At 41.0% G+C, this 16,306-nt stretch overlaps 1 protein-coding gene across 1 annotated transcript; it reads right to left on the reverse strand.

Annotated features, from left to right (window-relative positions):
• Positions 1-318: 318 nt before the first annotated feature.
• Positions 319-8,287, reverse strand: C3H2orf50 (chromosome 3 C2orf50 homolog). The gene is made up of 3 exons (XM_026097177.2): positions 8,043-8,287; positions 6,035-6,074; positions 319-5,379 (listed from the first exon to the last, which is right to left on the reverse strand). The coding sequence occupies exons 1-3, from the start codon at positions 8,285-8,287 to the stop codon at positions 5,188-5,190; spliced, it is 477 nt and encodes a 158-aa protein (XP_025952962.2). The 3' UTR covers positions 319-5,187.
• Between the last annotated feature and the right edge of the window lie 8,019 nt (positions 8,288-16,306).

Raw genomic sequence — 16,306 nt, forward strand, 5'->3', positions numbered from 1 at the left:
ATTATTATTTTTTTAAATCCACAGAACAAAGCCCTCTTTTCTTTTCAACAAGGAAACTAATTGTCTGCTTTAAGCTAAACTTCAATTCAGAGCTTTTTGTTCTACATAGTGTTATTTTTACAGAAAGCAAACGCGTGTGTATAATACATACAAACCTGAAGCCTGGAGCTGGCCTGTATCGTCCATCTAACTTGATACATATCTATCCTCTCCCTTCTCTGTTGCAGCAATCTTACTGTGTACGCAAAAATTTTCAGAGCATGATGAGCCCTTCTCTGCAGAAAAATCCATTCAATTGTTTTGTTTACTGTATCATAATTTAAAGGCCAAGAAATAATTTTAAGTACAGTTTCCAAGACACACAATTAGATGTACAGTCATCACCAATTTCATAAAACAAAACTTAATCGTTAAGATGCCAGCTGGGAACTACAGACAAAGACTATTGTAAAAGTATAAGAAATACAGATTTGTATGAGCTTAAACAGACTATGTTTTGTTGCAAAAGTGCCGTGTCTTTCACACAATCTTTTTTTTTCTTCTTCTAATGAGCAGAGCTTGAAATGAGAATGCACAAAATTTGGAGGCATCGGGAAGCCTGGAAACATCTTTGCACCCAGTTAGAATTAATAATACTTACAAATCCACCAGTGTATCTAACTGAGGAATTACATTAATATTCTTACCCACTTCTGCTCTTTAACTGGAAGAAATAATAAGAATAAATTGTCTAAACATGTGTAATCTCTTGCTTGTGATCTGGCAGCAAATGGAAAAAAAAGCCTATAAAACTGTGGAGCATAAGTGACACATCATAAGAACTCTTTACAAGAAGCTTAAAGTACAGCTAACATCTACACAGTCTCTTTAATAAATGGAATTTCCACTGATTATTTACAGATTTCAAAGTTGTTATCATTTCATCTGGTCTTTCTACAAGACTCTGATCATGTAAGCAAGGCTTAGTTGGCAAAGTTAGTTATGGTAAAGGATAAATGATTGTTAGACTTGGGGAGAGAATGTCGTATGGAAAATGCCTGTCTGCCTTCTACTCAGATTCTGAGGCAGCTTTGGGTAGGACCTCAGATATTCCCCAAACATCTTTTCTGAAGGTTGCTGTACAGGGTAGAAAGAGCCAAAACTAACTTCAGAAACATCAGGCTGGGTGGCAGAGGAAGTGTAACTGCAGCAGCATAAAATAATTTTCCATTCCAAGGAAGGCATAGTGTTTGAATAAATTGCTGTGTCCAGCTCTGTACAGTGTTCCCATCTCACGTGGATTATCAAGCCTCTTCCATTTGGGATACTTCCATTCTCTAGACAGTCACTGTCCTCAAAGATAAATGTTAAGATGTCAATGCTTAGAGTTGTTACTGATTTCAGCAGGAAATATAAATGAACAGGGGTTTTGCAACTTGGGGTGAAAAGAACTAGTAATATCCAGTTGCTGCCCACCAGCATTTTTAAGCCATTTCAATTGGCTTAATCAGAAAGTCAAGGTATTAGCTTAACTTCACATCAGAAGAGGCAGCAGGGTTCTGGGTTGCCGTGATCTTGCAACAAAGCACAGATCTACTTTTTCTAAGGTTGCCCACTTCCATGATTAAGCAGAAAATCCTTTTGTGATTTGGCTCTAGTGCAGGTATACCTACCAACTTGTGAAGTGCTTGGCCACAGATTTATGCAAAACTGACATGGCTTTTACCTCCATTTGTTGCGTGTTAGACCACTAATGGCAACACTTTTTTTCCTTCAAATATCCCCCATTCCACCTGATGCTCCTTACAGCCCTGGAGACCCAGATCTCCTCCCCTCCTGTGTATTATCAGTGCTTAACGTTGTCCTCTGAGCCTGTCCTTTGGCAGGCACCTTCTCAGCCTCCTGCCAGGGAAGGTGAGCTGTGCTCACAGAGGCGCTGGAAGGTGATTCTGACATGTGCACTGAGGTTCACCTTCACAGCTTTACACCCTAGTCCAAATTTCTGTATATGCTGAACTTTTCTATTGTGATCTGTTCGACTGAAATGACCCGTGTTAGCAATGCTGAGTAGGAGCGCAGGAGGATTTGAAGGATTCAGGTCTCCCTGTGCGGTGTAAATGTTGTAGTCATTACAAGCACCTGCTACAAGAACTGCTTGGCATTTCGATGGGTGCTTTATCTGAGTAAGGACAGCAGAGTGAGGACTACACTGTATTAGTAAGGGCATCCTGAAGTTGTTGAAAGAAAATCAGTTATCACCATCCATATATGTGACATAAAGGCATACATGTGCTCTTTCAGAAGTGTTCTTATGTGGCTGCCGGGAGGGCACTAGCCAAGCTTCTCAGATAAATGCTGGATTTCAGTGAGACTGTGTGAATAAGAGAGGCACAACTGGGCTTTGTGGAAAGCATTTTCTTTACAAGTAGTTGGAAGAATTAGAAGTATGATTTCTACAAAAAATTAGGTGATAAATCTTTATTGTAGAGCTGTGATCTATTTAAACCTGGTCTAATGGAACTGTGTTTTTTCTTGCCATTATTTTTGAACATGTTTTAAAGAATGTTTTCAAAGTGTGTTCTGATCTCAGCGACTCTAGTATAAATCAGAGAATTGATGTAAAGTACTTCAGACAGTCATCCCATTTATACACTAAAAGGCAAGCCCCATTAAATATGTCATTCCTGATGGATGCTTGTTTAACATTCAGTGATGGAGATTCCTCAGGGAATCTATTTCAGTGCTGTGTTATCCTTACCTTTCCTTACTTAGCTTCACTAATATCCAACATGCTGCTGTTTTGCTGTGATTTAGATCCTGTTTTGCTGTGATTTAGATCCTGTTTTTTTACTATCGTCTGCCATGCACATGAAGTACAGTGTACTCCTTTTTTCATTCCAAAGCTCTTTATGTATCTGAAGACTGTTACCCTGTTCCCAGTCTGCTTTTTCTTCTTCAGGTTAAACTATACCACTTTGTTTGATCTTTCCTCATAAGCCGTATTTTCCGGTACTGCAGTTACCATGATTGATCCTCTAGGCTCTGCTTAGTTGGCACACATCTTCAAGCCAAGACCTTCTGTGTCCTGCTCAGAACTGGGAAAAGTACTTCAGCTGAAACAGCACCAGTGCTCAGTAATGTGGATTTAATCGAGGATTAAATCATGCATTGCTTAGACTGTCTTCCTTCCTGTACACTCCATTTTGGAGTGAGTCTCCAGCAGAGCTACTCCGGATTCACACAGACCAAACAAGAATCCAGAATCTGGAACCATTTAGTGTCACTCAACATTGGGAAGGAATCGTGTAACACTGTCTTGCTATAACTTAGTGTCCTTTCCAGCTGATTAGTTGGTGTGGAGTGAGTGCCATCTGGAGGTTAGGAAACGAGGCACTTCACATGCTTTCATGCTGAACAACATAATCCTCATGCTTTATAAATGAGATATGCCCATTTATCATGAATAGGAGCTTGAGCCTGACAGATATTTGTGCATCTGCCACTCAGTATAGAGTTTGTGACCCCTTAGCAAGAGTTGAGGCTGCTTAGTATTATCTCAGAATAAGGCACAGAAATATAGTAACTTTCGATATTGTGCAACCACCAGTAAATAAATAGCCTCTGAATGGCCTGTGCAGTTTTTGGAAAAAGCTTCAGACAACACAGGGACAAGGAAAGGCTTGCTCTGTTCTCTTCTCTCTCTTATTCAGATGTTTGAAGATAAAGCAGTTCCTGGTGCAGTTTTCTGTTCTCACAAGAGAGCAGAAAGTGTTTTAGCTGAAAAAGAAGAGGCCTTTTTGAAAGTGTAGGTTCCCACTTTGTGCATCTGAACACAGTTATCTACTACAATTGGATATCCGCATCTGCACAGGGGAGCACAGAGTCAGGGCACCCCTGGGCTGCTTGCTTGACGTGGTCTTCCTCGCTCTTGAGGCAGCTTAGCTGTCATCTAAAAACCTTTGTCCTCCAGTTCTCCTTGCCTTGAGGAGGCCATGAGGACTGTTTGGTGCCATCACTTCAACAAGTGGGATCTGGCTTCTTTCAACAGCATTTTTTTGCTTTTTCCAGAGACCCTGATAGTGATCCCACTGTTCCATCTCACCTTCTGCGCTTTTGAACTGCCTTGTGCTGCTCAGAAATAGCCTCAGCTACAAAAGCATAGATAAATATCTCTCCACCTCAGTCTGGCAAGAGGTTGCAGCCTGCTGTATCAGGGCAATACTAATCATCTTCTATGCTGATCTTCACATAGGACTGAACATGGTCTTAAAAAAGCTAAATGTGGTTCAAAAAGCAGACATTGTATTTATATACTCTGTGTTCTGTTGATTACTGTTTTCCCCTACAAAATGTCAGGTCATAAACAAAGTCAGCATCTGTGTCATGAAGATGCAGTAGTGAACAGGCTGTAGGTATTGTGTCCAATTTAGCATGATGATGGTTTCCCTGGGCAACCACAGAATGATGAATTTTAGGAATGATGAACCTGTTAAAATGTAAAAGCCTCCTTCCTTATCATTGCGTTTGCATCAGCTAAATCAGAAAGATGAGTAGGAGGAAGGGAATTTCAGAGTGTAGAGCAGAAATAGGAAATTTAAAAACAAGAAAATGAAAAATAATGCGGAAACAAATGTGGTCTCCCTCCCTCAGCAGGAAGTGGTAAAAAAGCACACAACATGTCTTATGTGCCTTGACTTTTACTCTTTAGAGCAAGCTTAAGCATGCAGATGACGGATCCTGTGATGAATCCTTGGCTAGCTACATGAAATGCAATAACCTGCTGTGTTTTATTGCACAGACTTTCAGAATTCGAAGTATGCTGTTTGTGTTGTGACTCATCTGAGCTGGTCTCCATTAATTGCTTCTTTTCAGCAGATAAAAATTCAGGAAGAAATTGTGGTTTGGCTGTAATCTTGTTCTTTCTGCTGTTAGTGGCAAAGTTACTGTAGACTTGCAGTAGAAGATGAATGAGATCTGTTATGCGAATTGTGTATACGGCCCAATCACGTCAAATATAAAGAGGATCATTTCATAAGGCATTGTTGGAGAGCGTCCATCTTTACTCTTGAAAAAATTCCATGCTCAGCAGTAGTATTAGTCTCCATGTAAAAGACTGAGCATTTTTTTTACCTGCTAACTTCAATGCTGTGGAGTCTAAAAGAAGTCTGTTAGCTAAAACTTGCTGGTTTGGGTATTTTTACTTAAGCACTAGGAAGGCAGGAGCTCATCCTCAAGTTTCTTCTTGCGTCTTCCGCTGCTGAAGAAGTAATCCATGTTTACCAGAGTCTTACCAAGTTCAGTATTCATTCGACTGCCAATAATCTGGTTGGTGGAGTTGGGAACTTTGTCCGAAAACACAGGCACATAGTCTGGCAGTGACTTCTGCTCCTTTTTCTTACCCTGGATAAAACAAACCCTGTTAATGCTGAAGTTTTCAGAATTATATTGACCACATGTTAAAAAATACAAGTTATTGAGAATTATTAGTAATATCAACTCTATTGCTTTTGATGAGAGATTGAGATTTTAGATGTCCTTAAAAACTGAATACATCGCTTACCGAATGTATATGACAGTGATGCAGAAATACAGTAAGATTATTTTTCCCCCTGGTTTTTCATGGTAGTAGGGTAACACAGACAATGGAATCATTTTCAACTATATTGTGTAAAATGGCAGCTGAGACAGAATTTAGCTGCTCTAGAATGGTCGTGATGTGAGAGGTTTTTGTTTGCTTCATTTTTAGTAAGTGGCTTGGATTTTAGCATAATGACGTTATCTTGTAAAGTTCTTCCTAGGAATATGGTTCTTCTAGCACTTCTCTTTCTATGGAATTGCTAATTACTGAAACAGATTGAACACAAGCTCATGTACTCTGTGGTGTAGGTAGCAGATGAATGTCACTTCTGTTCTCTTTCATTTTCCTAAAGATTTTATCTTAAAGCATTTGACAAATTATGCCTAAGTATGCTTCAGTTTAAAATATTAGCCTACTTTAAACTGATACAAACCAGAAAAAGCCTGGATTACAGTTAGATGTTTGTTTGGAACTTACTGCTTGGTCGTAGTCCTTTAGGAAACTCCAGTTCTGGTACCTTGGAATAGAAGTAAAAAATGCAATTTCATGTTTTCTGTCATTAAATAAAGTAACTAATGTTGCTCACATTTGAAAGTCTATTTAAATGTTCCATTTTGTACTTACAGCCTGCTTCTTACACCTATAAACTCTTGGTAGTGACACCTGTCCTTTCTGTGGTAAACCCACCGTTTTCTTTATTCCCATATTGAACCCATACTAAATTAGGAGCATTTTGCAACTAAACATGTGAAGGCCGATAGAGAAAAGAGCCATATTTGCACCAAAGATCAGGGGACACCTAGGGTTGACGCTCTGAGCTGGTTAGCTGTGTTTATGCAGTGCTGCAGCTAAGATTATAGACTTGATGCTGAAGTTGAAAGCTGAGCTAGTCAGTCTACACAGCACTGCATTGTACCATGTGAACGCAGTGGCCACTGGATTTGTGCTGCACTCCCTTGTCCAGTGCAGATACACCCTAACTGCAAATAAAAGCTAATTTATTATTGTTGTGTTTATTATTATGTCTTGGTATATCTGCACGCATAGTGGTCCCAGATTGGTTTATCTCACTGTGCCAGGCACTAAATGAACATATCAGATTTGGGTGTTACTACATGATGCTAATTACTGAGAAGTATTTGGGTCTCTGCCTTTCCTCTATACCCACTTTTTATTGTCAGGCTGGCAACACATAGCAGCCTTTTCCCATCATCATCTCTGGGCTGAGGATGTGGAGCTGAAGGGCAGTTCTCATCAGGCTATAGTGTATGAATCTGATGAATCCCGCTACAGCGGCTGGTGACCTCAGTCCCTCACGTCTGTCCGACCCTTTTACAAGAGTTTCCTGTCTTCGTAGCTGAGAAGGGCAAGCAGAATGGGCATCAGCTGTATGATGTGTTGGCTTAACTACCCATGGAAATGGGTTCGCACTAATATCCAGGACTGTGAGCCCCAGTGGGCAGGCCTTTGCTGCCTTTGCTATGGATGAACCAGGCCTGCTGGCAGAGGGTCTGGATGCAACTGGGAGACAGTCACATCGCTAAATGCCACCACAGCCCCAGCTTTGCATGAGTCAAAGTCATGATTTCAACCTTTCCACCAGGCAAAACCAGATGGGAGGGTAAATGTGTCTCTGGGGAAATAAGAACTGTGATTGTACCTCCTCCAGAAGGCAGAGGAGGACAAGGGGTTTCCAGAAGGTTTCTTTTTCCTTCTTCCTAAACAGTCCTGAGAGGGAACAGTTTCTTCCTCCTCCCTTTCCTTTTGTCTGCTTGGCTGGTGTGTGGTCACAACTGAAGCTGGCCTTACTTTCACCAAGGCTATTCTTCTAATAGGCACATTCATGCTGAGTACTGAAGTATGAACATAAACACTTTTCCAAGTCTATGTGGCAAAGGAAGAGAAGATCTTAACTTCTGGTTCCTTCAGCTCACTGCTATATACACAGTCAAAGCTTAGCTTGTACATACACAGTTCAGTCTGTTGATGCGCTGGTAACAATGGGATTTTCCTGTCTGCCTGTCGCTTGTGGGGCATGCTCACGAGATTTGCAGATTGAAAATACAAAATAATTTTTTGGCAGAGCACTCCGTTCAACTTCCATGTCAGCCATTTCCAAGAATGAGAGAAGAGGCGATAATATCAGTGTGTCTGCGACAAATTATAAAAGTTGGCACATTTATATCCTCATTGTGGATATCTCTGTAAAGCTATAAGATACTGAGCATTCAGTTCTTCACATCTCTATTTTAGCTTAAGCCCAGTGTGCCAGGAGATATTATATTAGTATAGATGTTGTCAAGGAAAGGAAAACAGAGACAATATAACATTAGCAAGAAAGGTGTTAGGGGCTCATCCAAAGCCCAAGCAGGAGAAGACTTTCCTCTGCCAGCACAGGCATTGTCTCAGGTCCTAGACTATGAAGGGGCACCAGTACCCTTGCCAAGATGAGCAGAAGAGGTGTGAACTGTGAAGAATTACTTACCAGCTTTTTCTGCCTCGCTGCTCAGCCTCCACCGCCTCTCTCCAGATCTTATCCCATCGGACCGGGTTCTGCTGCAGGGTGGCCTGCTCGTCTGCGTGGGGCCGAGCCGGGGGTCGCGCACGGCCTGTCGGGGCAACGGTGGCTCGGCCGCGGCAGGCTGGCTCCTCATGGTGCGGCGCTCCTGGCAGCCGGGACCTGGCCAAAGTAGCTGTCCTTAGTCCAGAACTGGTTCTCACCATGTCCATGTTGAGACCCAGTATACCCCCAGAATTGCTGGATATGTTGGTACTGTTAGGAAGGTTAAACATGCTATGGCTTGCTCTTTCAACGCTTTCTTTCTCCTAAAATTTTCTTTCGACTGCTGATTTGAAGCGCTTTGAGAAAGCAGACACGCCAGCGATGGCAGGCGATGCTCGGCACTCTTGTGCTTCTCTTTTGTTTAATGAGCATTTTCTACTGCTTTATGCTGCTCCCTTGGGTTAACGCTGAAGGAATCTGTGCGGTAGCAATTTCGTAAGGCGCAATCGTTACCGAAAGCCATCCGGCTGTAACCAGCAAACCCTCTGCCTGTGAGACTGCAGCTAGGGCCACCCTGCGTGCAAAATGCCCAGAACAACAAAGCCTGGTAGCATAGCAAAGCCGGCCGGGCAGGCACTGCCACGCTTGCCAGGAGGCTTTTGTTATGTTTCTGCAGCACAAGCAAAATCCCCTGAAAGCTGCTGCCTTTCCTGGTGTGTTTACTGTCTCCACTGGAAACAAGTCTGGCCCATGAATATGGCCCAGAAAGGGAGCAGAAACCCAGGGTGGACAGCTGCTGTGGCCCTGAACTCTGTTGGGGGCAGAGCTTGCTTGTTTAAAATATGATATTTTAATTTATCTGTGCTTTGAAAGCTCCTTAATTTCAGGTTTTATAAAAAGGAGCAGCCTGAGATCATCAAAAGCCGCTTTTAAGCATTTACAGATATCTGGAAAGGACATTAAGCAACCAGGAGAAGTAGCTGTTCAGTAACTTCAAAGGGTTATTAGGATTCAAAGTGAGAATTTTCAAAACAGTGGCCAAAATGTCAGTGTTTGTCTGTACAGTCGGCTGCCTGGCTTTTGTGGTATGAAGTCACTTCCTTCTTCAGTATTTCTGATCTCTCAGGAAATCGGGGTGTTTTAAGTATAAATTTCCTCTTAAATTCTTAACTGACTTGTTTTCGAGTAGTGTGAATTAGCTCCAGATGAATTCTAGCCTCTTGCCTCATCTTCCTGGTAAATGCTTGTGAACTCTAGCCTAATTTGGAAGGCTCTTTTGGCAAACTTGTTTGGGATATTTAGAAATGCATGCTGAGTTTGTCAAATAATTTCTCATCAAATAATTACAAGATAAGTGAGGCATTTCATGTAGACATTTTGAATATGAAATTTTTCTATATTTTGTTTTGAAAAACAATTTTGACTTTGCAAATTGGAAATGTGTCCAACTTAAGAAGGAGTAAAAAAAAAAATCCCAAGTCAAAACAAAATGTTTGATTTGGGGTCGAATGAAATTTCAGTCAGCCTTTTGTTCGTTTGCTTGTTTTTCTGAGATAATTGAAACTTTAACAATGTTTTCTGTCCCTTCAGCCAAAAAGCAAAAAAGAAACTCGTGTATTCATACAGCACTGTAATAGACTGATGAAATGAGCTGTTTGCCAGCCAGGCCTGATAGTTGACTCTAGTCATCCCGTGCAATTTGCTTATCCTTCGGCACTGGTTCCAGGGTCCTCTCCGAGTTGGAGCACGCATAGCTGCTTGCAGAATGGGTTATATCAGCATCTGACGGCTTTACAAGGAAGCTGAGGCACCTCGGGGAAATCCATTGCATTAATCAATGCATGCAGGATTTTAGACTCCCGATCCAATCAGCGATGGATCCCGATGAGAAGCGGGGCACATTTGATGTACCAGCTGCTGTTTAGAAGTCAGCATTTGCCAGCTACCATTAATTCAGCTGCTTGAAACAGCAGTATAAAGTCTGTTCCTGTGCATGGAACTTTTTTTTTAAAATTCTAGTTTATCAAGTTTCGGTGTTATTTTTATTCTAATACTTCCTTCGAGTCCGTTCCTGCAAATAAACTAAAAATGTTTTTTAGTTGCCCAGCTGGGTGCATAGCTTCCAAATACTACCTGTAGCCACTGAGTAGATTGTATGGAAAGGCGGGTGCTGCAAGTCTACTCCTGTCAGTGGGAGTCTGCACAGATGCAGTTGTATCCATCTCCCCAGTCTTTGATGCAGCTGCAGGGCTACAGAGTGCCTCCAAATCATCTTACTGAAAGACAACTCATAAGTTAAAGCCAGGTCTATGGACTGGGACCTGACAACTTCAGAAAAGAGGGAAGTCTTTGCCAGTTAGGACTTTTAGCTTTAAACAAATGTAAACTATGAGTCTATGTGCAGGGATTGGATGCTTCACAGTGTTCCAGCTGTTCCTCTGGAAATAATACATGGGAATGGGTTCATGACTTCTTAAATAAAGGAGTTTTAAAAAATGTAATAATAATGTGACTTTAAAGCATATTGGCTGTTCCAAAAACAGACTGTGAAGAGCCAATATTTTAGAAAATATCCCATTTTCTTCTGGGACCAGAAGTCCTTAAGGGAGTGGTTATGCACCATTAGAGCATGTCAAGGTGAGTGAAAGGGTGAGGTTTCTGACCATTGCTCTGGATTCCTTACTGGATGTACCTGTAGCTCATTTAGGCTATTCAATAGATCAATGGCTCAGCAGAACTTTTGCAGATATTATGCTGTTTCCCTTCATATTATCATCTGCCAGTTTAGGATTTTGTTTGTTCAATGGAATAACTTGGCACATTTAAGCAGAGAGCTCATTTAAATTGATGTGACTCATTCACTGGGCACTTCTTTCTGTACTTTATTAGAATAGGTTGGTGTTTATTGTGACATGATGCCGTATGTATCTATGTAAACTGATTATAGCATCTTTATTTTTTCTGTTTGGGGATATGAAACTTTTTTCTGAGCATCACTGCAGGAGACAGTGCTTTTGCTTAGGAATTTGTTTAAGGATTAGTTTATCTGACTAGCAGTGTCAGTGCTTGTCATTCCGAGGAAGAACTTCACAGAGGTTATTGTTTTGTTACTACCAGACAAGTGATGATATGAACTACAGTGTCATCTGTGAAAAATTATATGTGAGTTTCCCCCCCTCCTTGAAGGAAATAATGTTTAGAAAGGCTTTTTATGGAGGAAAAATGTTCAGGTGTTTAGATAAATCATTTTTATTTGACCACAAGAGGGTATTGCAGTATAAATTATGCAAGGCATGAGCTAATGTTTGATGTTAATATGTGCTACCTTATTTTTAAAATACACTTCTCTCAGAACTGATCATTTAATTTATGCGGTGCCTAAGAAAATCAGGTTATATATGCCAGTATTTGATGTCCTAATCCAGAGGCGTTTTTTGAAGTGCATTTCCTAAGGATTGAGTTTTTATGATAACAAGTGTCTTGAAGTCCAGGAACAGGTCTTCATTAATTTTACTGGAAGCGATGTACTTCAGAGGCTTATTCCAAAACACTGAAAAACTTATTGGAAATTGCTTGGTTAAATGCAAGAATACCTCAGTTACAGAGGGGAAGTAATAACAGCAGATCACTTTGTTGCTGTTCTGCTTGGAAGTGCATGTTGGTACAGGATGGGCCCTATCAGTGTCAGCGAGACTCTGATCTGATTTTTGCATGTGGTTCTAGTTTCAGGAATAAGGTCTGAAATCTTTTTTGGCTCAGTTGTGCTTCCCAGATTTCTCCTTTACATCCAAATCTTCCAGAATATACATCCAATGTTGTTTTACACTTTTTTCTCAAGTCAGTACTGTGTTAGGATATTTTCCTACAAAAACTATTTCTTCTCCTAAACTTTCAGGACAGTATTATCAGATGTTCATGCCATGTTTGGTACAGTTTAGAGCATGGAAAAGGAAGCTAGAAGGATTTCTCCATTCTCCTACTCCTGCACCTGTTGCTGAATTTAAGAGAAGTTACACTGTCTGTCTCAGCAAAACCCACCTGCAAAAGCCGTATCACATTATCTGTGAAAGATGAATTTCTGAGAGGTGTAGTTGCTAGCGATTTGATGGACAGCAAAGCATTTTTCCTGTAAGAAGGGTTGTGTTAAGGGTTGTTTGTGGAGACTTAAGAAACACAAATTCAAAAGCATAGGGAGAAGATGTATGGCATGTATGATCAAAAGGCAGGAACAAGATCATGAGCTGGAGGACACAGTGGCTTTCCAGAAGCTGGCTCTTTAGAGTGGATTACCACTCTGAAAGATCTCCATCACTTCACTGATGTAGTATAAGCAGAGTTGCTGCTCTTGTTTCTGAACAATTGTATTTTCATTGTCATCATCATCTTCCTCAAATGAATCAAGATCCTTCAAGTCAGTGAAGAGTGGAGGATGGAAAAAAGGGGTAATGGCGATGTGTAGCAGAGCAGGATGTTAAATGGTCGGTGACAAAACACTGAGCACCAAAGAGAGGAGTGATGGATGGCAGAGCATTACTGTGCATCTTTCTCATCAGCCCCAGGAATTAACCAGCGAGGTTGCGGGAAAGCCTAGAGACGGGAGAACCTATGTATACCTATGCCTTGATCTGTCAGAAGCCGAATGGGTTGGTGTATATGGCCAAAGTGAAAACCAAATGCTGCAAACTGCCAGTTTTTAATAAAATCCCTTTTAAATTAAGAGTATGCAGCCACCTGGTTAAAAGCCTCATTCATTGCTAAATTTTATTGTAGCTTTGATACAAAAATACAAACTTTTCTTCTTTCTTGTCTTAATGGAGTTTTGCTGAGAGACCCCGGCAAGTTTAGCAGCTGTTGCATTGGCAACATACAAATACCGAAGAGGGAATAGCTGCTTCCAGTGACACAGACTCTAGCATGTCAAAGTAAAATGGAAGCTGTAATGCAGACTGTAAGAGATCTGTTGTGGGTTTTCTTTTCCCCCCCTTTAAATATAAATTCTAGTGTTACAAAATCTGTTAGCTACTGCTATGCCTTTTCTTTTATTTGAAAAAAAAATTAATATTAACTGGTGGCTGTTCCTACACAATGTGCAGTCCCATTACTTTCTGTATTAGGTATGTCAAATGTCAGCAATAGTTAAAATTATGGTAGAAGTACAGCTGACAGTATACAAAGCCCACTGTTGGATAGATTTTTCACTAGTATTCTACCAATTGGATTGATATTCAGTGATAAAAGGTTGGAAGACACCATTGGTGTCTTCTGCTTAAACCTGCCACGTGGGTTAAGTGGCAGGTTGTCTGGAAACGAGCTCTGCACGACTGATGTATGAGTAGGAACATTTAGCCTGGTTTCAGGAGAAACAACCAGGAATGTGGGGTGCTGCTGTCCTACTCCGTTTGCCCTCATCAGTGCCAGTTAGCTGCTTGATGTGACAGCATGCAGGCATGTTCTTGCCCATTTTGTCCATGTGCTTGTGTAGTATTTGTGAAATCCTGACATTCGGGAGATAACAGGAGGGAGGTAAGGGCTTCATGAACTCTCGTGGCTGCAAGCCTTAGCAACATGGAGAGTTGCGTTCATCACTGGCTGAGTCTTACAAGTGTTTTCAGCTGGTATTTCAGCTGATAACATCAATCTTGGAGGCTAGGTCCTATGAAGAAGTGCAGTATTGCAAGGACAGCCGAAATTGTTATTATTCAGTCAGAACTGTTTAAGCCCCATCCCCACCACGGCCAGGAGCTCTTGCGATTGCAGAATGGAACTTTGCTTTATTCTGGTTATTCTCTCTGTGTCCCTGCACAGTTCACTGACGGCTCTAAGAGAACTGCAGCGTGTAGAATTGAAGTGGTCATGTCCTTCTGAAAAGGCTGCGCTTCATATTGGTTTAGTAACTAAGGCAGTGGTCTTGACCTCTGAAGTCTGGTGTAGCCCTACTTTCCTATGATTATATGGTATACATCCATTAATGATTAATATGAGCTTACAGGTCAGTTTATAGCAGCTGAGGAGAAGCTGCTTCACAAATACTAAAGGGAATCAGTTTTCCCTCTCTGTTACCTTAGGCACTGTAGTATTTGCATGATTATTTTGTGCTGGGAATCATTATTCCAGATGTGTATCACAACATATTTTGATGTTCAAGATGCTTTTCAATTCTTTTTTGGATTTTCTCTATTCCTTGGCCACATCCTACAGTGGCTAAGAGTGTATTTGTTGATCTACACTTTAGTACATTAAATGTTTCAATTAATATCTGCTCACCATATTCAAAAAGGGATATTAACTCTGTTGTTTTGATGTCAGTTACCAAAAATTCTCTGCTGCATGCAACAGCGAGTTAGGCACAGTCAGAGTTTTCAAATCTGGGTGCCTAAAATTTATTTTAAATTTCATATCTGGGTACTTAGATGAAAGGGACCTGATTTTTCAAATTTTCTCAACATTTGCAAGTTCCATTTGCTGAAAATCAAGCTACTTCCTTTTAGCTTTTTAAAGATGAATGTCAGAGTCTAAAATTGGGAAGCCTTGTCTGGATATGTCAATCACAAGCTTTATCTGTTTTGCAGCAAAGTTTTTACCATCCTCATTGCAGGTTTCTATTAATGTAAGTTTCCTTCTTAAATGTAGAAGCTAATGTTGAATCACACTTTAGGCTGATGTTTGGCCAACTCTAACTACAAGGAGTTAGAAAGAAATTCTTCTTAAAGGCAGGATAATCCCATCATTGCCTGTAGGTTTTTTGTGTATAGCCTTTTGTTTGATTCCCTAATACCTGCTGTCAAGTTTCACGAGATCACAGGATCATAGGATAATTCAGGTTGGAAGGGACCTCAGGAGGTCTAGTCAACCTGCTGCTCAAATCAGGGTCAGCTCTGAGATCAGACCAGATTGCTCAGGGCTTTATCCAGTCCAGTCTTGAAAACCTTCAAGGATGGAAACTGCACAGTCTCTCTGGACAGCCTATTTCACTGCTTGGCTGTCCTCACCATGAAAAAGTTTTTCCTTATGTCTAGTCTGAACTTCATGTGCCTGTTGTCCGTCATCCTTCCACCATGTACTGCTGTGAACAGCCTTGCTCTGTCTTCTCAATAACCTCCTGGCAGGTACTTGGAGACTGCTGTTGGGTCCCCTCTTCTCCAGGGGATCTTCTCTTCCCGAGGCTGAACAAGATTTTGTGACCTGTTGCATTCCCTATGTTACACAGATCTGTCAGATCTTTACCTAACTCGGTCCACTCTCTGTCCGTGTGTGATTCCACAACATACACACACACGAGAAAGGTGGGTCCATGGGACCTAGAAGGGAAAGTAACAGAGTGTACAGGGAAAGCACGGTTTTGCCATTTTTTTCTTAGATCACCTGTACTGTTTCATAGTTCAGTTCAGCCTCATTCCTTCTAGGGCTGTAGAGTTTCTTTGTTTTGCTATGGAGTTGGAAACTTTTGTTCCCTAAAGAAAAGGACAGCCAAAACAATGTGAAATCTTCCTGACTGTGCTTGGAACTTTGTATTTTTAGCTCAGCTGTGCAACAGTTCACATGCCAATGCACAAACAGTAAGGCAAAAAATGAAAGGAAAACAGCTGCGTCCCAAGACCTTGTGGCCAGCGCAGCCAAGTAGAATTGGAAGAGCTTCCAGACTGGACTTTTATTGTAACAGATGCTTCCTTAAAGATCCTTTTATGGTTTTACTGAAGAGACTGGTAGCCTGGCTGTAAGAGTGGGCTGGATTCTGGTTTCCAGAACAGGTCCCTGTTTTTAGGAAACCTCTTCCTTAGGTTGCTAAAACAAGATGTGAATGAGCTGTCCTTTCGAATGCTGAAGTTTAGAAAAGCTTCCAAAGCAGTAGACAGTTATACTATTAAAATACAGTTGCAGAATTAGGATAAAATCCTACTTTCCTACAATTTATCACTTAGTGGGAAGAGGGCAAGACCTTATCCTGTACTTCTTGTGTGAATTACCCATATAATCTACATAAGTATGTTATGAAGATTATACACCTCTCTCTAAAAATCCAACTTTGATCTCAGTAATGAAGTAAATGCACCCAGCAACCTTTTCTAGGTAGATAAGAAACTTTTCAGCACAACACAGATTCATTAAAAATTGTTGACTAGTTCAACCTGAAATATTTCATCTGAAATGTAATGAGCGCAGTGAATCTTTGATGAATGAAAAGCAGGGTTTCCAAAACAATTCCAGGATGCCAATCTCCAGGACAGAAAGCAGTGTAAATCCAGGAG

Source organism: Dromaius novaehollandiae, chromosome 3 (assembly GCF_036370855.1).
Source record: "Dromaius novaehollandiae isolate bDroNov1 chromosome 3, bDroNov1.hap1, whole genome shotgun sequence".
NCBI lineage: Eukaryota > Metazoa > Chordata > Aves > Casuariiformes > Dromaiidae > Dromaius > Dromaius novaehollandiae.

Excerpts from the sequence above, each read along its gene's own strand:
- C3H2orf50 (XM_026097177.2), bottom strand. The coding sequence starts at position 8,287 with ATGGACATGGTGAGAACCAGTTCTGGACTAAGGACAGCTACTTTGGCC. Across the intron at positions 6,075-8,042 it reads CAGCGAGGCAGAAAAAGCTG|GTACCAGAACTGGAGTTTCC; the intron begins GTAAGTAATTCT and ends TTCTATTCCAAG. Across the intron at positions 5,380-6,034 it reads TAAAGGACTACGACCAAGCA|GGTAAGAAAAAGGAGCAGAA; the intron begins GTAAGTTCCAAA and ends TGTTTTATCCAG.